At 40.6% G+C, this 22,681-nt stretch overlaps 1 protein-coding gene across 1 annotated transcript; it reads left to right on the top strand.

Moving 5' to 3' along the window:
* The first annotated feature begins 2,259 nt into the window (after nucleotides 1–2,259).
* On the top strand, nucleotides 2,260–18,556 carry LOC115036865 (sorting nexin-4-like). The gene is made up of 14 exons (XM_029495251.1): nucleotides 2,260–2,348; nucleotides 2,599–2,720; nucleotides 2,912–3,050; nucleotides 5,307–5,456; nucleotides 5,539–5,586; nucleotides 5,673–5,728; nucleotides 6,700–6,772; nucleotides 7,759–7,820; nucleotides 7,963–8,028; nucleotides 8,167–8,256; nucleotides 9,015–9,114; nucleotides 9,225–9,370; nucleotides 17,130–17,244; nucleotides 17,329–18,556. The coding sequence occupies exons 1-14, from the start codon at nucleotides 2,265–2,267 to the stop codon at nucleotides 17,374–17,376; spliced, it is 1,299 nt and encodes a 432-aa protein (XP_029351111.1). The 5' UTR covers nucleotides 2,260–2,264; the 3' UTR covers nucleotides 17,377–18,556.
* The last annotated feature ends 4,125 nt before the right edge of the window (nucleotides 18,557–22,681 follow it).

Here is a 22,681-nt window from a genome sequence, read left to right on the forward strand (position 1 = left end):
TGTTTGAATCTTCTGCTGCTGAACAGATCTGGCATCAACTGTAGAGCTTTACAAAAGGAACCAAATACATATTTCTTAAATTGAGGAATCAATGCACAGACTGTAACAGCAAAGACCAACTCAGACAACAAACATTTTCAGATTCTCGTGTAATATCCATTCTGCTATTTTAGCTGATCCTCCCATATATCATCCATCATCTAATTTTATCTTGAAAACAAAAACAGATTTTCTGATGAAAAGTTGTTTTGACTGTCGTGGTCAGCAACACAAACACACAGATTTCAAATATGATGCCACAGAGGAACCACTTACCCTGACATAAACTGTCCATATCATATGATGATAACAAGTAACCACTCATTAGCTTCATTAATGATTAAATACATATGAAATCAGAATTGTATGATAAGCCCTAATTATCTCTCTAAAACATGGACTATCCTTCATCAAACCACCAGAACTCATGCTCATCCTCACCTTCATCAAAGGTGGTGGTGGTGAAATAGGCACCATCGTCATCAGAATCAGAATCACAGTATCTAAATTTTCCCAAGAGCCTGAGAGAGGAGACGTAAAACAAAAATAACCAGTTTTTTGGTTCTTAAAACCACAGATCTTCTAATGCATACCAAAAGTTTGCACACAAAAATCCCAATAATCTTAAGCGTGTTTATCTCACTAATAAACTACCAAAGAAATTGCAACACCTGATTAAGAAACAAGAGTACAGATTTGTATATTGAGGAAAGAAGGATACCATGATAGAGAAATTGCATAATGCCTAATGGTATCCAACAAAGGAGTTCACTACACCGTGAAGAGACAAGAAGAAATTGGAAGATATGATGGGACAAAAAGGTCTAAAAGAAAGAGTGTTACTACAAAAGTAGAAGATAAACTTGTCACCAGTAAGAGGGACTGGTGAAAAACAGCAGCACTAATAGGGAGGGAAATCAACATGACAAGGCCAAAACCTATAACTCCAGCAACTGTAAAAAGACATTTGAGAAAGGCCGATTTGAAGGGTTATGTATTTGCAAAATCAAAACTCATTACTTCATCCACAGAACATGAAAACCAGGTATGAGTGGGAAAAAGCACACAAAAAATTGACCTATGACGACTGGAAACAAGTCCTGTGGACCAAAGAAAGCAAATTTGAACTATTTGGTTCAAATTTGTGGCTGTCTTGTAGCACCATGCGTAGCACCCACAATAAAGCATGGAGGTGGTCGTGCCATAGTGCTGGAAAGATTTGCAGGTGATAGAGTAGGAGATTTGTTTGAAGTGAAGGGTATCATGAAGACGGAACAGTGTCACTCCATTCTCCAGCACCATGCATGTATTAGACTGATCAGTCAGAAAAGTGTATCCAATGAAGCAACAGTCTCTCACCAATAAATGTAAGAAAGCTTGGAATGCAATTCAAATATTTACCTTAAAAACACTATGCCAAATATTATGCAATGCTGTTGTTAAAGCCAGAGGAGCTTTGGAAGATAGCAAAGTCTAAGAAAAGAAAACCAAAATGCCTGATTATTATAGTAAAAATGTATTCTGATACACTCCATACACACATACGTTTATATCATAATCTTGCTTATTTTGTTGCAACATTTACAAATGAAACAGTTATTTTTGTAAAAATGTTATCTTGGTTCCAAGGTTTTGGCCTGTAGTGTACATGAAAACTTCTTATAAGACTTCGGACTAGAATTATGTTTACATAATTAAACTGGCCCAATTTCTAAAATGTTTCATGAAAAATGAATTATATGTGTTTTTATTTCATTCAATATATTGTATTGACATGAATGTTGAGATTATTTGGTGACTCTTAATTGTCTGTAGGTATGAGTGTGAGTGTGAGTGGTTGTTGGTCTCTGTCTGTCTCTGTGTGTTGGCACTGTGATGGACTGGCGACCTGTCCAGGGTGTAGGGCTACCCTGCCTCTCGCCCGGAACATTGGCCGGAAACAGGAAAGTGGTAGAAGATGGCTGGATGGATATTGTATTTTGCTTATAAGTGAATCTCAATGCTGCGTTTTGGAGTATTTTGTACAAAAATCTTTGTTAGACCTGCTTAAATCATGAGCGTATTTGGATGTTACATTTACATGGATATATTACTATCACACATAGAAATGTAATATGCATATGTACACATTTATGCGCTGCATAACAAATGAGGATAAATGAGGATGAATGTATGCTTAGGAAACGTGCGCATGCGTTGACTCAGCCACAATATCAACAGAGAAGATGGCGGAAGATGTGAAGGGAGGACCCGTGGCTACTGACGATGACTCAGAGCAGCTCGCTGCAATCGCCAGCTTAAGCACCTCGGTGAGACCCATTCTCTGCTCCATCAAATTACAGCTCACCTTAGTCCGCCGGGGTGACAACACACTGCGTCCGCGTGAAATTATGTTTGACGTTAGGGTTAGCGAACTTTCCATCATAGTGAAGGCACTGCACCTTAATTTGACACAGTTCAGGGATGAACCATTTGAATAGTGTTGGTGGAAAGAAGGAAGCACGAGGAAATGTGTGATTGCACTGATGCTACTAACAGCCGTTCGTTGTGATGGCGCAGGTGGAGGGCAGCTGCACTCTGCTGCAAAGGATGGAGATCTGCGTGGCAGAGGCGGAGAAGAGGAGTGGGAAGAATGCCGTTAATATGCAGGAGACGTTCACTGTATACCTCATTGAGACAAGGTGAGAGCAGCTCCACCTGGGGATCAGGTGTTTTCCTTTCTTTTTCTGGTCTGTCTGTCTTTTTGAAAGGTGGAGCAGGTGTTCACCTCTCTTTCTCTAGTCTTTGGGCCTTCTGTGTCTTCACAGTCCTCATGGTGTTGGTACATGTATTCCCTTGCTCTCTGGTATTTGTATATTTTTCTTATCTGAAGGTCAATGGATGCAATGGCAGACGGCCGTAACCCAGCCCCTGATTCTCTATGGAGGAGATACAGTGAATTTGAGCTGCTGAGGAGCTATCTGATTGTTGCATATCCATACATTGTGGTCCCCCCGCTACCTGAGAAGAGGGTGAGTTCACTGGGGCTCTTGTTTTTCAAACCCTGGTCAGTGATGACACTCATACGGAAATAGGCCCTCATGATGCATTGCTGTACTACAGTTATTAATTAATTCAGCCATCATCTACTACTTATCCGCTTTTGGGGCGCAGGGGGCAAATAACAGCTCACATTGGGCAAGGGCAGAGTACACCCTGGATAGGTCACTAGACCATCGCAGGGCTAACACACAGACACAGACAAGGACAAACAACCACTCATAATACTGGCAATGTAGAGTCACCAATTAACTCTTAATCTCTTCACAAAGTACTAAATACTTGATTTCTGTGGATGTTCTGCTGGAAAATGCTTAATTTACTAGTTTTCACAGCAGTCCACAAGCAATTCACCATGTAGAGTGGGTTTTTCACATTTCAAGAAAAATGCAACTCAGTTGCTGAAAACCAATGCAAGTGTAACACATAACACTTAGATGGGCTGATTTTACTTGTGGATAGTGTGTCAGATAGTTTTGACTACTGGAGCACCATGGAATGTGAGAAATGAGACTCAAGAGGCAAAGATAAAAATGAATGCCAGCTTTAGTTAGTAAATTAATTGATTAGAATACATAAATAGAGAAATTATTAAATAAATAAGTTAAACCAGACAAAATCTCACAAGACGAAGATCAGATATCAGGTGAGTATCAATATGGCCAAATATTCTATTTCAGGTGCACCCTAATAATCTATATTTCAAAATTTAGCCTCAAGTTCTAATTTCTCTTCTCTAATTTATCAGTTTTGGTAAACCAATAAAATTAAATAAATAAATAAAAAAAGATTTTTCTGTGGACGGCATGGTTCTTTTTTTTTTTTCATGGCAGAAAATGGGCAGTTAGGTACTCCACATATTTTTTGAGGCAATATTTACACCTCCAGGCTCCTTTAAGGGGCCTACCAACTCACTTCCTATGATTCCAGCTCAAAACATCACTTCACGACCTCCTTGCTGATGTTGCAGCCATGGTGGCTGCATGGTGGCCATCTACTAACCATCCAGAACTCCATTGATCTGGACCATCCAATGTAATGCAGTAATGAATGAATAATGCATTCATTATTGAATAAAACTGTTTCAAAATTAGTCTTCATATCTTTCTGAGCCCACTGCCATTGTTTCTCCTTGTGTGCATCGGTTAAAGGTGGCCGAAATACAGCACACCTCAACAAGCCTCTGAAGGATCCTGCATTGAGAGATTTTTGGAACTTTTGGGACTTTTTGGGACTCCAGAGGCACCAGAAGCTGTTCCTGTTTCCTTATTTTCTACTCAGCAGTGGATTTTTTACAGCTGCCCAGTTAACATGATGAATTTGCTTTTCAAATCAAATCAAATCAAATCAGATTTATTTGTATAGCGCCAAATCATAACAAAGTTACATCAAGGCACTTTACATATAGAGCACGTCTAGACCAAACTCTTTATAAATTTATTTAAAGAGACCCAACAGATCCCCCGATGAGCAAGCACTTGGCAACAGTGGCAAGGAAAAATTTCCTTTAAGAGGCAGAAACCTCGAGCAGAACCAGGCTCAGGGGGGGCGGCCATCTGCCTCGACCGGTTGGGTTGAGAGAGAGAGAGAGAGAGAGAGAGACAGGCAGGCAGGCAGGCATTGGAGGGGGGGGGGGGGTGTAGGCAGGAACATGTTGTTGCATGAAGTTCATGGAGTGGGGCTCTTTTTGGAAACCTTCTTTAATACACTTTAATACACTTTAAATTTAACAAACTTGCACACTGAATCACACAAAAATCTTTACATTACAATGATCTCTCTTTGTTTTTGGTGTAATATCCAGTATTTTCATACCTTTATTAGATACTGCACTATTTCATGCTTTCATCTGCACAAAAGTCTTTCTTTTTTCTCATATTGCATGCAACCTGTGACTTACTTAATACTGTGGAACAAGCTCTTTACGTATTTTCCCTTTAATTAGGCTCAACAAACAAACTAATTACCAAACCTATTTGAGATTGATGCCAGTGATGTAAAATGACAAAAGAGCAACTGAAAACTTAAAAGTGAAAAAAATAAATAAATCAATGTTATTTGAAATCCTATTTGCATAAAAATTTGTAACATGTTTTATTGTTTAGAATGAAGCTGAGCCGTAAACTATTCCCTTTACCTTCCTGTTGTCAACACTCCTTAACACCCCCACCTTCACTGTACAGCTGCAAAACGCTGAAGACTGAAGTGCTCTTTGAACTCTCTTGCAGGCAGAGTTTGTGTGGCACAAGCTATCAGCAGACAACATGGACCCAGACTTTGTAGAGCGCCGCAGGATTGGTCTGGAGAACTTCCTGCTACGTGTGGCGTCTCATCGGGTACTCTCCAATGACAAGATCCTCTATCACTTCCTCACTGAGGTACATGGTGCAGCTCAGGGACGGTGCAGCTCAGGTGATGATTTATCCATTAGTAACAGTTCTTTCCTCCTGTGTTTGGCAGGAACATAGCTGGAAAGAAGTGGTGTATGAAACAGGTTTTCAGGCAAAGGTACTGGACTTTTGTAGCGGTTTTATTTCAGAATTCATACAATGGAGTTAGTGTAAAAGCTTGACCAGCTCCTTTTTCTCCTGCAGGCAGATTCAAGACTGAGAGCTCTTAGTGCCACCTTTCGGGTGAGAAATACTCATAAGTAAGTGTGAATAAATCACACTTTAAGAAGAACTCGTTTGAGTTTGGAGTTCTGTCACAAGTCATGTCAAAATCACTATCCACACATTCTAAATTTTAACCTATATGTTTTTCTAAGCTGCTAAAAACTATGATACAATAATAAGCCAAAAGGGCCATAACTGACTCTTCTAATGTATGTTAAGTGTTGATAAGGAGATACCCAAAGATTTTTTTTTTTTTTTTTTTTTGAGTGAAGTTATGAAAGTATGTCAGATTTCAGCTTTCAACAAATTCCTGTTTGGATTGTGGAGACTGGACTTGCTATTTATATAAAATTTAGACCTGTTTTATAATGAAAGAGGACATGTAAGTACACCTTTAAAGGTCTTTTGAGGTGTTTACAGAGGGACATGTGTCCATGAATACACAGAAAAGTCACTTAAGCTGGTTTAAATGAGCCCAATCACATGCTTGTTGCATCATCACAGAACTTACAGCGTTTCAGCAACTACTCACTCAGTGTTCCACAGTTTGTTTCCCTAATGGTGTGAATAAGCCTTAGTGTGAAGGTTTGGAATATTTCAACTGAGTTTTAATCAGATCACTCAAACGCATCTGAAGTTGTGAAGAAATAGAATGTCCGCCTTGCCTCATTCCAAATGATATTGATTGGTCTACCCATCATTATGGCAAATAAGTTTTTGTTTAATAATTTGTGAATACTTTGGACTGCAATATCATTATCATCAGTCCAAAGTGATGCAGATATTTTCAAAACAAGTAAAAAGCAAATTATGACACCTAAGGCAATTAACTAATCATTATTATATTATGATTGTAGAACCTAATAATCACATGATTGTTGTAGCTGATGGAAATAGTTCCTAAATAAAAAAAAGTCAAAGGATGAGTAAATACTTGACTACAGTTTAAATATCTTTGTTGAAAATACGTGAATGTTTATATTTCGCCTTGTTTTGTTTTATACAGACGCTTGATGGATATGAAACACTATAGTGATGAGCTGCAGTCTCACACTTCTCAGCTTCTCCGAGCAAGAGCAGTGAGTCTCTCCTGCCTGAGATTTAAATTTTATAACCACCACCACACTGACGAAGGAGCACATTCGGAACGGGTGGTACTGCATGCAGCAGCCCCATGTAGATGTCTGGGGGGGAATGATTATTTTTTAAAGAGGGTGCAAATTAACAACAACATGAAATATATTGTATCTCATATTCTCCTCAGTCTGAGGAGGTGGGCTGCTTGCATGCAGATCGTTTGAAAATTGGGAACTAAGATAAGAAAGGCCTGACAACCTTGGAAAAATTCAAAGCATTCATAATTTTTGTTTAACATTACCTATTTGCAAGCTATTAATTGTTCAGTGTGTAGATGTGTGTATATGTATGTGCATGTATGTGTGTGCGGAGGGCACAGCCCCAACCCCCCCACAAACTCAAAACAACCAAATTACCAAATAACCACTTTTTTCCCATACAATTATTGCATTTACATAAGCCACCAAGGAACTTCAGCTGATACAGAGGCCAGCTGTAGATTCCTGTAAGACTTTCATCTTAATAGGCTTCATTTTCATTAGTCCTATTTCATGTGAAACAGCTGTTTCAGTATTTAAGGACTAAATGGAACAGAATCATAACTGATGTCATTCGCTTCACCTGACACTTAACAAGTTTCAATTTCTATTTCTTGAACAAGTTGACTAATAATTAATCAAATAAGTTACTCCTGGCCAACACTCTGTGTAAGCACACATGTAGAATGATGTATGTTTTCTTCAAAGCTGATTTGTATGTTGAAAGGGTGTTGATTGGTGAGAGGGGGAATCTGAACATTTTCTTGTGGTTGGCAAGTCTGTAAACAAAACATACCCCAGTCAAATGTTAGGAGCAACAGACAGTAATTCTTGATTCTTGAGGGCCAAGACATTCTTTTGAGATCCACCCAGACTACAAATCTGAATTTAAACCATAAATATTCACTCTGTTTTTATTTGAACACTGAGTCAGTCTCTGTCTCTTCTAGAGAGTTGCTGATCGACTTTATGGTGTTTTCAAGGTCCATGGGAACTATGGAAGAGTCTTCAGGTTTGAAAGTGTATCTGTTTATGATTAAAAGGGACCTGAAATGATGATGAGTTTGTTTTCAATCTTAAACAGTAGAAATATGAATGACCAACTGCCTTTCCTAAGTTGTGTGTGTATGTATAAATTCATTTGTTCAATACAGTGAGTGGAGTGCCATAGAACGAGAGATGGGAGATGGACTGCAGAGTGCCGGTCATCATATGGATGCGTGAGTATTTGGTTCTGGTTTTTTTTTCCATTTACTTAAGTCATGCCCTCCACACACAGAAATATAATATCTGCACACACAGTGTACTCACTCTAGCAGTTGTATTGAATATTGAGTTGCTGTTTTTCCTATCTGCAGATATGCTGCCTCTATAGATGATATCTTAGAAGAAGAGGAGCATTATGCAGACCAACTGAAAGAGTATCTCTTCTATGCTGAGGCTCTGAGGTAACGCACTTTCATATGATGAGGCTTTTTATGTTACACCACATACAAGAAGGTACTTCCAAAAATTTGTTCAGAAAAATGAAATGTCAAAAAGCATTCCCTCATAAATTGTATGAATGGTTCTCGTCACATTTTTGTTGGGTTGTCATTAAAGGTTTATTAGCTGTTGAATAAATAAGACTGAGTCTCAGGCTTGTAGATTTGAAGGTATGTCATTGTACAACAATACAAAGAGATGAACAAAACATTTATATTTCCACTTTCTCTTAGTTGGGTCAGGCCTGACTTAAACCTAAAGTCTGGACTTTGCTTTTCACAATATTATTGACAGTATTCCTGTTCTGGTGACAGGTGCAAGATGTGAGAAATCAGAATATTCCAATTGCACCCAATTTACCAATACTTGCCAGATCAGGTTGAACCATATTGCTGTTTTCCTCTTTTTGACAGTGCCTTTGCCAGAAATCTGGTCTCATACATCCCATCTTTCCAGCCAAGCTCTTGCCACACACAGGAATGAAAGAATGAAACAGTTACGAATGTATAAATCATCACCTGAACTGCACATATTTAAACTCTTTAGGAGAGAAATATAGAAATTGACTTATTACACAAAATAACACACAAGTTACACACCAGTCATATAGTCAAATCAAATCAAATTTACTAAGATATGCTTTGTTTATCATTATACTACCTGATTATGACCCCAGCACTTATTAGTGTTTAATATAATGTTGGACCTTTTGCATCGGCAGAGCGGTGTGCAGGAAACATGAGTTGACCCAGTTTGAACTTGAGATGGCCTCCCAGGACCTGGTTTCCAAAAAGCAGCAGCGTGAAGAGCTGGCTACAGGAGTACACACACACACACACACATATACCCTCATTCTGACACTTGTGGAGGTGTGAGGAGGACATGGAGCTCCAACTACTCTTTGACCGTCTCTATGTTGAAATCCCCTCAGATTGTGCGGACATTCTCGTTCAAAGGGATGACCAACAAGTTGTTTGGACAGGAAGCCCCTGAGCAGAGGGAAGCCAGACTCAAGTTGCTGGAGGAGCTGATAGCAGAGGGAGAAGATACCGTGAAGGATAAAACAGTGGAGTGCGAGTGAGTTTGGGAGGCTCATTTTAGCAGCTGCATGTGGAAACATTGACATTTTCTGTCAAAAAATATTAAATGAATTTAAATTAAGACAAATCCAGCACTATAGAAGTCTGTAAACCCTTTTAGACCCACCAGGGATTTTTTATGCATTTTTGTATTTCCTTATAATTGAATTCTAAAAAAATGTCACTACATACTGCAAATATTCACAATCAGCACAACCTGACATAAATACATTTGTTACTCAATAATGACATGGATTCCCTGTAATAAGAGATAGCAGCCATAAAACAAACAAAAATGAAAATGTTCTTTAGCTTACAAATAAAAACACTGTAAACCATAATAACCAAAGAATACTTAAACTCGGAAAGTTAAACAAATGTTTTTAGGTTCTTCTAAAGCTGATTTGAAGTTTCTATCCTTATCTGATCAGGAGTTCTGCTCATACTTATCATGAAAAATCAGCGCCAATGCCTTAAATTCTCAATATATCTTATTTTCCATGTCTCTTTATCTCTTTATGCTGTTACTGCAATAAAATCAGACCAACTTCTCCTCACTATAAAATCATAAAAATTAGGTTTTGCTCTCAAGAGACATCGGCTATACAATCACCTGACAGCCTGACCTCTGAATGAGACATTCTGATTGACTGTGATCTTGTTACTTGGACATGCTATGTCTCATGCAGAGTTGTGATTTCAGATGTTACTAGCAAAGCTGGTGGAAAATATTAAATGGATAAACACACAGAAGTAAAGCAGCAATGCTCCAGCCAATGTCCAGCCAAGGTGAAAAAACAAACAGACCAAAATACATAAACAATGATATACTGTTGAAGCTGGCATGACTAAGTAACTATAGCTTACTGCTATATACTTTAAATGTCGATGAAGTTATAACAATGCACTTGCACTTTAAAGTTGATGATTTTAACAACCCACATTCTTATTATAGCCAATAATTATAATATTAACGCATAAACTGAGAGAGAACATGTCAAAGCATGACTAAACATAAAATAAAGCATCCTCATCACAAATATTTTCAAACCACTGATTCTTGAGAATTTGAATAAAACTTAAGTTAGTTAAATTACTAAATCTGAACGTATATCATTTTTGACCCAGGTCATGGCTCTCCAGCAATGTAACGGTGCAACCTCCTGATTGTGCAATTCTTCATAAAATCAAAATTTTTTTCAATTATGACCTTGTTTTTGTCAACACTGTCAGACACAAGAAAAGGCAAATTATTTTTTATTTATTTGGTTTAATATGTATTTAGAATTTTAAAATTATTATCTGGCATCCTTAGTACTCATATATGAATAATGTTAAATGAATATTCACTTTTGTTAATTTTTTATACTGTCCTTTAAAAGATCCAACATCATACAACATTTACTTTAAGCCTAAATAGAAAAAGTAATGTTTTTTTTTATTTAACAAACATATTGTTGTATTAAAAGAGACTAGTACGTTCATAGATCAACAGCACTGAAGAAACATTGTAAGCATATTTTTTATGCTTACAAATAAAATTCCCTCTATACAAACATCTATACATAACAGAGAAATTCAATGTTGATGCGTTCACAAGCTGAAAAGTGAGGATGGCAGCAGATGAAACAAGTCTGCTCCTTGGTCTGCTTGATGTCTGCTTTCAGACAGCAATTAATTGCAATTCATCTGATCACTCTTCATAACATTCTGGAGTATATGCAAATTGCCATTATAAAAACTGAGGCAGCAGATGTGAAAATTAATATTAGTTTCACTCAAAACTTTTGGCCATGGCTGTAAGCTCATTTACAAATACGGTGATACGCTTCCGGAACTCGTTTTTTCAGGGAATGCATCCAAGTTGTGTTCCACCATAAACCAGCCGACTCTGACTGCCCGGTCTTCGAAGCTGATGTGTAGCCGACAAAAGCGTCTCTCGTCTTACTGCCTGTATCCACTATTCTCATCTTAAATGCTAATTTTTTCTGTTCAGCAGCTTGTAAAAACTTCAGGGTTCAGGGTTCTTTACGCTGTTTAAACAGGAGAGAGGGACTCTACAAGAATTATGCGGTTTGTTCACTGCGGTCTGTAATCACAATACAAAGAAACCCATCAGCATAATACCATATGCACAAACATAAATAATAAAGATAATAAAGGTAATAAAGAACTGTATCAATAAGCAACGATATTATATTAATCCCAAAATGAACAACTCCTCACAGGAGGCTCATGTACAGCATTTGTTTAACTTAAAACAACAGCATAAACTAGCATCAGTCCTTGCTCAGATAAATAATACGAGTTGACATAATATCAGCATGACCATAAACCCTAATTAAACTAATAATAAAAGCTCGCAGGAGCTGGGAATTCACGATGAGTACTACCTGGTCTGATTCAAGTTGTCTCCCATCCTTCTGCCACTTCTGTCTCTCCTGCAGGCTGGGCAGGTAGTGACAGATGAATCCAGACCAAAAGTTATAGTGGTCGGTCGGAGATGAGGGCTTTGATCTCTTCAAGGAATGACTCTAGCTGCGCCTGTCTTAGGAGGAGATTTTCAGCTTTAACATAGTAAGCTGCTTCAGTGGGTGAGTCAGAGTTCTGATTGGCCGTCCCGTGAAGGGACCGTGCTATTGTCCGCATGAGCTCCTTCAATGTGGAGAACTGGCTGACATCAGGAAGTTGAGGATTGGTGTCAACAACTACATGTCTGCAGAAGGAGGATTTCTTCAGCTCACTATTATCCGTCTTGGGATAGGATGATGGGCTGGTCGGCCAATGATCCTCGGTTTGATGCAGGAAATCGGAGCCTTGGTGCCAACGATGTGGTCGTGACAGCTCTTTCAGTGTCTTCCCCTGCGTGATGTCATCAGCAGGGTCATTTGCGCTATTCACATACCTCCAGTTATTTGCTTCCGTAAGACACTGGATCTCTGCCACGTGCGTGCCCACAAAGACCTTATAGTGGCAGTATTCTGATCTGATCCAGTGAAGAACTATGATTGAGTCGGACCAAAGAGTGATCCTCCTGATGGGTATGGTGAGCTTGTTGTGAAGTACGCTTGCTAGTTGAGCTTCTTTGGCGCCACACGGGACCTGGCAAGGACAAAGGAGACATGAACTTCTTCCTGGGTGTCCTTTGTCCGTAGATAAGCTACTGACCCATAAGCCCTCTCCGATGCATCACAGAAGATGTGCAGATCTCTGCTGTATGTTGGAGAGTCTGTGGACACAGGTGCACAACATTGAGGGATTTCCATCTGGATGAGGTCTGTAATCTCATGTTCCCAGGCAAGCCATCAGTCATGGAGGCATGAACCCTAACCCTAACCCATCCCAACCGATTTGTTCCTTCCAAAGATCCTGAACTAAAATCTTTGGTTTGGCTTTGGTGGTAAATGGTACAATATAATGTAGCGGGTCATACCGACAGGCGAGTACCTTATAAACGTTCCTCAGTGTGGGTTCTGTTCTCTCCAAAGGTCTATGTTTGTACTTCAAGGAATCATGGAGACAGTCCCATTGTAGCCCAAGAGTTAGCTCCTGAAGGTCCATGCTAGACTGGGAAAGCCATAGCTCACTGCTCTCGCTTCTGACATTGGACAGAAGAAGTTCGATGACTGCTGGAACCTTGCTAGCCCACTGGTGGATCTCAAAGCCCCGGTGTGAAGTAGCTGGCGTAGACCATCGACAAGATCCTTCGCTTCCTCCTTAGAGTGGGTGCTGTGGAGGCAGTTATCCACATAGAATGGCTGCTCAACACAATCAACAAGATGGCTGTTTGACTCACTTGTGTCCTGGATGTGTCACTGCAGTGCATAGATGGCACAGCAAGTAGTACCAAATGGCAGGACTTGCCATTCATAAATCTTTGGCTCCTCTGTCCTCTTCATATCTCACCAGATGAAGCGCAGGACTGGTTTGTTGGATGGTAGCAGGCGTATTTGGTGGAACATACCTTTGAAATCACCACTCACTGCAACTGGGTACTGCCAAAACTGAAGGGGAACTCCAAACAGCGATGGCCCCAGGGCAGGTCCATGGAGGAGAAAATCATTGGGAAACTTCCCCTTGTACTGAAAGGAACTGTTAAAGACAATCCTGTCTTTGTTGTTGTGCTGCACCATATGGTGCGGTATAAACCAGGATGTCACCATCTCAGGTGGCACCACTGCAACGTAGCCCATCTTCTCCAGTTTCTGGATCTCCTGATAATAGACCTCGGCACGCTGTGGGTCTTTGGCGAGGCTACTCTCAGTGCTGTGAAGACTCGGTAACACTGCTTCCATCGGCGCTTGAAGTGTGGTGTAGTTGGCTCGGCAAGCAGCAGTGTAGCATATCTCTGGACTCTCTCGACCCTGACAGTGGATGTCTGGAGCAGGTTCAGGGCTTTCTGATCTTGCTTCAATCTGGTCACCTGCTTCTCGCTCGTATAAGATAGATAGATAGATAGATAGATAGATACTTCATTTATCCCAGACTGGGAAATTGCAATGTAACAGCAGCATTACACACAGGGAATAAAATACATAAAAAATATTTGCAATAAGAATAAAAAATATATACAGTAAAGTAAACATGACTCAGAGTTGTACTTAAAGTCGGTGGTGTATAAGGTGAAGAGGAAGGGAGAGAGTACATTCCCCTGTGGAGCTCCTGTATCACTGACCACCACATCAGACAGCACACTGCCCAGACGGACAAACTGTGGCCGGCCTGTCAAGTAGTCAGTAATCCAGGAGATCACTGCGTCGTCAACGCCCATCACCCGCAGCTTCTCACCCAGTAGCAGAGGCTGAATGGTGTTGAAAGCACTGGAGAAATCAAAGAATGTGATCCTCACAGTGCCTCCCCCACCTTCCACAGCATCGGGACTTTCTTCTGACTCAGGCTCAGGTTGAACAGATGTCTCAGTACAGGAGACAGCTGGCAGGCACAGGCCTTAAGAATCCTGGGTGTGATGCCATCAGGCCCTGCTGCCTTTCGCTGGTTCAGTCTCTCCAGCTGCCTCCAGCTGCCTCTTTACCTGGCCTGTAGTCAAAAAAAAAAAAGGCAGCGTATCAATTTGCCAAAGTCATTCAATGTTCTTGAAGAGCTCAGAGGTAGATGAGATGGTCGAATAGGCACTGCTGTTGGGTTGCAGTAACTTGGATGATACTGGTGGGACCTTGAAGTGCCCAGCCGAGTTTGGTGTGGACTGCAATGAGCCCCCCTGAAGGGCCTAATTGCCCGGGGACGATGGGAGTCAGGAGATGAGGCATGTCGGATCCAGTGAGCAGCAGGGGCTGCGCATGGTCTACAGGAGGCAGAGGAAGGTGGCGAAGGTGCTTGTATGTCCGTTGGAGAGTCCTCACTGGATATGATTATTCTGAGAGCCCCAGGTTGTCGGCGGTGAATGCCCGACGTACTTCTCTTTGGGTTTGGGCACGGAAGACACATAGAAGGTGACTGAGGCACCGTGAAGCTGTACCACATCTTGGTGAACTGTTCAAAGAGTAAGGTTTTCAGACTGGCCTGTAAGTTTTAAGCGTTGCATAGCGTGTGGCAGAATGAGACTTCTTGATTATGAAGTAAGACTTTCAAAACCTTCAACATCACCTTGGGGGATTTATTTGGTCCATCCAGGTACACCTCTGCAGTCGGAGTGGTCACCATGAGAATCATGCAGTACTGTGAAGTGTTGCTCTTTACAGGTATTGCACGGTCGCTTGAGGGTGCAAACCTTTTGAGATCGTCCACAATTCCAACACCGCTGTCCGTCTGTTATCATTTCAGGAAGTGTTCTTTGTTGTCGCAGTGGAGACAATACGGTTTGGGTTTGGAGGACTTTGGTGTCGTAGACGTCCCTTGGAGCTGTGGTCGCCACTGGCAGTGAGGAAAAATGCCGTCGACTTCTCTTTCGATCTATTGAAGGGACGTTGGTCCTTCCTCAGCTGCGTGGGTGTTTCATAGGTGTAAAGTGAAGCTGCTCGGCCTACTATACACTTCACCTGAGATTTCATCTGTAACCAGGAACTAAGATCGGGTAAAGTATAAGTTTGGTCAGTACCTGTCCAAAGGATACCTTGGTTCAGGCAGTATTCCACAAACCCATCACGATCGCTTGGTGCCATCTTGCTCAGCAGTCGGTCGACATGAGATCCACATCTCAGTTCATAGCCATTCTGTCCCTCCAGAGTCCTAAGCATGCCTACCAGCAATTGGAAGGATAAGGCAACCGCTCAGGTGAGTTGGTGGGCATCTATCTCTCTGTGAAGCACATGGTGGTGCATCTGCCGATTCCATACCTTGGTTATTACTCTAATCCAACTGAAAGGACCATAAACAGGAGAGAGGGGCTCTCCAAGAATTATGTGGGTTAGAGCGGCAAGGTGTATGGGTTGGTGTTCCTGTTAAAGAACAAGTAAGATGCAGATATTCCCTTTAATGTGGTTTATTCACTGCAGTCTTCAATCACAAGTATTTGAACGTGCATGGGTCAGTTGCACCATTACTGTGGTTACTGGTTTTAGCATTTTGACTTCTTTATCAGTAGAGATGTGTTGTTTGGTCTAGACCTGCTCTATATGTAAAGTGCCTTGATGTAACTTTGTTATGATTTGGCGCTATGTCTGTAAGCTGTGGAGTTGTTTATATATATATATATATATATATATATATATATATATATATATATATATATATATTTTTTTTTTTTTTTTTCCCTTGGGGGGGGGTGGGGGGGGTTCTGTCGTTGGTGTTTGTTTTTTGTTGTTGTTGTTTTGCGCTTTTCGGTGCCAGCGCAAACGTGTCGCAGTTTGTGGACAGATCGTTTCAGGAAAAAGGACAAACTGCTGCGTTTAGCTTTATTGTGGTTGTGGAGAGCTGGGAGAGAATCAGGAGGGGTTCATACAGGGAGCAAAGCAAGCCCAAATAGGAAACCACACTTTAAAAAAACAAGCCCCAAAACCCGCAACCTGCGACTGACAATATTTGCAAACAACTTTACAGAACAAGCCCAACATTGCTTATAACAAGCAGACCTGGAAACACTAAATGCACTCTGTCTCTATGGAGGAAAGACATGACGATGACGAAAGCGATGATAAAGATAAATGTTGATTGTCTAAAAATGGAAGCAATTGTTCATTATTAAGGGATTGTCTTATTTTCTCATGTATATTTATAATTGCTCTTTAACTAGACTGTTTTATCCAATTACTCGATTAATCAATGGAATTTTCAGTAGAATACTTGATCACTAAAATATTTGATAACAGCCCACCATACAACCTTATCTTTTTAATTCAAATGCTTTTGTAGGCCACCCAATGTCGCTTGTTTAACTATTGATATAAATGACTGATAAATGATATAAAACTGTGAAGCTGACAAAATGGCTGTCCTGTGTCCCTTTTTAGAGAGGGATTTTATTATTTTTCTTTCACATGGTTTAGGAGGGAGGGGCTTAGATGCATCATAGTTGAAAGAGGGACAAACTGGGGAGAGATTGACAACCTCTCTCCGTCAGTCTCCATCAGTTGTTGAAAGGTAATGAAGGTCAATGAAAACAGACACAATGCACCAGTCTGTTAAGAGACATCTCAGGACATTGTTCTTTGACCTCCTTAATGGCCTGAGCTCATGCCTATCATGGTTAATGTCACAGTCAGCTATGATGAATGCCTTTCTCAATTGTCATCTCTGACAGGTGAGGTGTGTGTGGTTTATCAGAACAATTTCAATTTATATTTCAATTTATATCGCTGCAGAGAACACATTGAACGGGCATGGGAAGACATGGAGCGCTTTGAGGAGCAGAGGGACAAAGACCTGCGGGAAGCACTCATCAACTATGCCGTCATGCAAATCAGCATGTGCAAGAAGGTAAACAAGAGCAGGTCAGGCTTTGAAGGTGACATTTTGACACATTTTGACAACATTGTTTTCATTGCTTCTCTCTGTGTGCAGGGAATTCAGGTGTGGAACAATGCTAAAGAGTGTTTCCTCAAGATGTGATGCTGAAACCATGTTGACAGGATGTCCAGCCTTGCTGATGAAAGAAGGCCAATATAACAAATAATGTATCGATGGCATGCACTAACAGAAAAATATGTATATTAAGGCAATTTTCAATACTGAATCAACTAAAGGAAGTGATGGATTACTGTGGATTCACAAGTGTAAATGTTCACCTCTTCTTAAACAGAAACTTTTATCTACAGTCACTTAAGTTGTTGGATAAGTGTTCTGTCACATTATTTTTGTTTGCCACCCACAGTGTAATGCAACTGACCAGACTAAAATATCTTTTAATGAAGTTTTCCATTCCATGACAGACACCAATATGACCCTTAACACATGAATTCATCTAAATGCTGTATAGGTGGCAATTTGTTTTTGTTTTTATTTCATAGGACTCATTTCAAAATGACAAACCATCATTAATGCTGTTCCATCCCCTCCCAGCTCATTTTTGAGGGTGGGATCCACCCTTGACAGGTTGCTAGTCTGTTGTGGGGTAGACACATGGGGACGAACAAGCATTCACACTCATGCTCATCCCTACATGCAATTTCACTATTGTCACTAAAGTAAGGGAAACACTATTTGCTTAAATACCAGTAACTCACAGAATTTTTCAGCTACAGCTCTGAAGTTTTTGCACAAAAAAAAAAACAAAACAAAACACACATTTGTCTTCTACAAATTAAATGTAATCAAATCCCTGCAAGAATATCACAGACCATATATGTTAATGTCAAATACATAGTGCTGCTGGGGAGAGTTGTAACACTACGTTTACATGCACAGTTAAGTCAAGCAAGGGTTATAGCTCGATAAAGCCATCAAATTAGATTTATTCGTTGAAATCATGTTGCCTCCACTACGATAGGTGGAGGCAACATAGGTGATATGCACTCTTTCGGCTTGTGGGTAATGGGCCACTACCAATTGACATCACAGACCACAACAAGGAAGCATGATGGACAACCACCCTGCAAATGTGTACATATCGTACTTTATGTTCTGCTTTTGTCTGACCTACTACGTTTGCGTTTAAAATGCAGTTCAACTGGAAAGACCTGTTTCCCTTACATGAGGGCTCTGTTTCCAGAAGTGTTCCCACAACATGGAATAAGTATGCAGAAATATCCATCCATTTTCCAGTTGTAGGTTTCCTGCACTCCCAAGTGGCCAGTTAGATTAGAATATACATATTTTTTTAAATGTGTTGGATTTTCTTTTTCCATAAATATTAAATTGTTCCCCATAGCCTATTCTCTTCAAGTCATAGCTTTCCTCTTGGTTGCGAAGCTTCCAGTTTTGTATATTTATGTTACAGCCTTTATTCAGTCAAATTTCACCTTCCAAGAAATCTGGCCTGAGGCCCTCAGAACAAACAGTACACATGTACACTTTAACTGAACAGAAGCATGCAGCTGCAATAACCAATCAGATTTCGAGGTGGTGACACCAGGGCCAGCTAGCAGGCATCACGTTGAATACGACATGCTCACATTCTATGATTGGATATGCACTGATGACTCATGACAGGCTCAAAATCCATGACAAATAACGGGAGGTGACACAAGAAGTTAAAGCAAAAGCAGCAGTTTATTTTCAAACACCAAAAGGAAGACAAACTATGAGATGTGGACATCATTAAGTACACTGGAAATTTCCCAGTTGAAATCTCAGAGTTCTGACCTCAAAGTGTTCCAGGCAAGTTGTGACTTCTGGTATGTAAACAAGCCAACATGATGCCAAAGGTGCCTGCAACTTGCTCATTTGAGTGAGACTCAGGAGGGGAAACGGTGCATAAGTTAACAGAAGCTTATACTTTATTTGTTGTTATTCTGCACCATATTTTGTATTGACTGACAATACAAGATTAATTGATTAACATTGCATGCTTAACTTTGCCATGCTGCGTAATTGTACATTACATAGTTTTACATAGTGACATATTTGGGCACCGCCTGTGTAATATTTTGATTGCAACGTATGAATTTAAATTGTTCTAAAGTCCGAGTGTCAGGCGCAGTACGACTGCATCCATGGAAGCTGCCACTTTGTTTAGGAAGTGATCTGATGTCACAAGTCATAACTCGTAGTACATTGGTTAGGTACGAGTTCATGAGTGGGTAGTTACAACTTTGACTGCCAGTGTACATTCACGAGTTACAGTTGGGAAAAACATGAGTTACAGGTTGCCTGGAATTCAACATATCTCCATACATTTTTCTATTAAAAATATATGGCAGAAAAACCTCACTAATTAAAGTGAAACACAACTGAAACTCCTTTAGACACAATGAAAATGTCATCATATAAAACAGTACTATGTTAGTAGTTTGTAGTAAATTTGTAGTTCTAAGACATTTAGGGTGTGTTATTCCTCTCCTACAGTGTCCATTACTATCACATGCCAATTGTCAATTATGCAAATTAGGCAATGACGTCATCTGGCAACTTCTAGCGACTTTTAGCCAATAGTTACTTTCCTTACTAAGGAGTTGGCAACACTGTCAGATGGGCATCAGCCAAATGTTGAAACAATAGGCGAATGCACATTACAAGACTGTCACTGTAGACAACCACATCATCCAAATAGACAACACAACCTTCCATATTCAAATGTTGGAATGTTGCTGGTGCATTCTGTAAGCCAAAACCTTATATGAATACAGGCCAGATGGAGTTATAAATGCAGAAATCTCTAGGGCTCATTTGGACAGTGGAGCCTGCCAATACCTTTTAAGGAAATCAAATTTACTCACAAATTTTGCAACTCCAACCTGATCGATGCTATCATCCATTCGCGGAAGTGGCAATGCAATGTTGTTGTCAAGCATATATTTGACCTCTGCATCTAAATACTTGCACTTATCAGCAGACACACAGTAAGTGTGCTATTTGATTGGTTTTGCATCCCCCACCTCTAGATCATGCTCTACAAGGTGGCTTCATGAAGGTGTATCCCCAAACAAACTTGGAAAACTGAATTAGCTCAGCCAACTCAGCATATTTTGACTCTTGCAAATGGCCTAACAAGCTATCAAAATTTTGCTTCAGTGTTTTTTAGCTGACCACACAACAGTGCTTGATCCAAACTGTGAGACTCTTCCATCTCTGTCACTGCCACTGACTGAGAGAGGGAACCCACTACAGTGCTTGCAAGAGCTGGACAGGCTGGACACACTCTGAACCCTGCACCTTTACCACACTCGGCCTAACTGGATGGGTGTAGTAAGGCTTCAACAGATTGATATGACAAAGCTGCGATTTCTTCCTCTGCTCTGGAATGGAAATCAAGTAGTTCTCCTCTGAGATCTGCTTTATCACAATGTGAGGACCTATGAACCTGGCCTGAAAGGACGACAGAGAGTAATATGTACACCTTCTCATCAAACTTGACAGGTCCTTTGATCTTAGTTGAACATTTGACCCCTCCGGTCTCGACCAATGAGAGCGTTTCCCGCTCGTAACCACTCCCCTGGTGTTTTCCACGCCCCTGGCGATGAGGTCACAACCAATCAGATCATTCGAGGGCGGGGATGAGCAGAATGGCGGCAAATTCATTTCCAGGTTGACGGGCTAAGAGGGAGGACGTGTTTTGCTAGAGTGAAAGGAGCAGATTGAGTATGTATTTAAAAAAAGGATGATATTCAGAGGGTTTCTCTACAAAGAGGGAGTAGTTCTGCTTTCTCCCTGTGAAGGGGTTACTTACTAGGGTCTTTTGTAATTTTCGTCCGTTGTTCAAACCTCTGTTGTAATGAAAGGAGAGGACGATATTCACACAGAGTGTTTCTCTCTCTACTCAGGGTTGACTGGATAGGAGGTAGGTTTTCACCCACTGATCCGTCCATAACCAGTCCCCTAGTGTGTCCACACCCCTGAGGTTACAACCAATCAGATCATACAGGGGGGGCAGGGTACGAGCAGAATGGCACTCAATTCATTTCCAGGTTGATGGGCAAAGAGGGAGGACGTGTTTTGCTAGAGTGAAAGGAGCAGATTGAGTATGTATTTAAAAAAAGGATGATATTCACAGAGTGTTTCTCTCTCACTCTCTCTCTCTCTCTACAAAGAGGGAGTACAAAACAATGGTGTTAAATCATCTGAAATTTAAGAATCAAAGGTCTGAAGAAGCTGTCTTCACATTACAAGATAGTCAGAGTGTGTTGAATAAGAGTAATTTTTAGACTAATCTGAAAGTTATGTTTCTCTCTTTATGCAAACCTTACAAAGAAATAGTCCATCTTCTCATTCCAAGAAAGGACAAGACCCTGACTCTGTTGTGTTTATTACAGTTGGTAAAAAGTTTTTTTTTTTTATCTATGAAGGGTAAAAAAAAACTATCAGGGTGAGTCTGGAGGGACAAAATCTCGGACTCTGCGTTTACCAGAAAAAACACTCAATTGACTGTCAATCACAGATGAGTTACACCCACGTGACAGGGAGGGGTTTAAAAACCCAAGAAGCACACAGAGGGGCACAGCGAGCACGGCCTGTGTATTGACAAAACGATCGATTGAGGTTGATCGAAGTTGTGATCAGTTGACCACTCGGAGCGACGAAAGAAAGAAATGAACAACGGTAAGTCATTTTAAGATAACGCAGTTAATTGATTGTTTCTGAAAAGTTTTTTTTGTGATGTGTATATTTTCTTAAAAGACAGGCGGTCTTTTAAAGGGTGAGTTGGAGTGTCTGACTTTTGATGATTTTCCTGATGGCAAGTGTTGTGTCTTTATCAAGATTATATTCATATTATTATTTTTATTTTTTACGGTATTTTTTCCCGGTAGTTTGTACGCAAGATCTGGACGAAATTGAGAGAGTTTTCAGAGAAAGTTCTCCCGCACCAGCAACCGCTACAGCCGTGATCGGGCCCGTACCAGAGACAGTTCCAGAGGCCGGAGGCTCCCGGAAAGCCACGGCTGAAGAGCCGCGACCATACGGGGAAAAACAGCTATTCCAGGACCCGGCGGTCTTAAGACGGGAGGAAGCTTGAGGAGAATCTAGGAAAAGATCCAAGGAGTCTTTGAGCAGCTCTTCTTCTTCATCTTCTTCCTCTGCTGCTAGCAGAAGAGATTGTAAGTTTATTTTTTCACATCAGCCTGTACTTCAAACTGTGTACCTGCATGAACAGAGCTTCAACCGTGTATAGCTCGGTGGGACATAATTTTATTTATTTAATTTTTTCAGACTATAGGAAGGAGAAGAGGAGGAATTCGCGCTACAGAAGAAACAGGTCCCCATCATACAAGAGACCAAGGTCCTCATCATACAAAAGAAGCAGGTCCTCTTCCTACAGAAG

This window comes from Echeneis naucrates, chromosome 23 (assembly GCF_900963305.1).
Source record: "Echeneis naucrates chromosome 23, fEcheNa1.1, whole genome shotgun sequence".
Lineage (NCBI taxonomy): Eukaryota > Metazoa > Chordata > Actinopteri > Carangiformes > Echeneidae > Echeneis > Echeneis naucrates.

Excerpts from the sequence above, each read along its gene's own strand:
- LOC115036865 (XM_029495251.1), top strand. The coding sequence starts at position 2,265 with ATGGCGGAAGATGTGAAGGGAGGACCCGTGGCTACTGACGATGACTCA. Across the intron at positions 5,457-5,538 it reads TCTATCACTTCCTCACTGAG|GAACATAGCTGGAAAGAAGT; the intron begins GTACATGGTGCA and ends TGTGTTTGGCAG. Across the intron at positions 17,245-17,328 it reads AAATCAGCATGTGCAAGAAG|GGAATTCAGGTGTGGAACAA; the intron begins GTAAACAAGAGC and ends CTCTGTGTGCAG.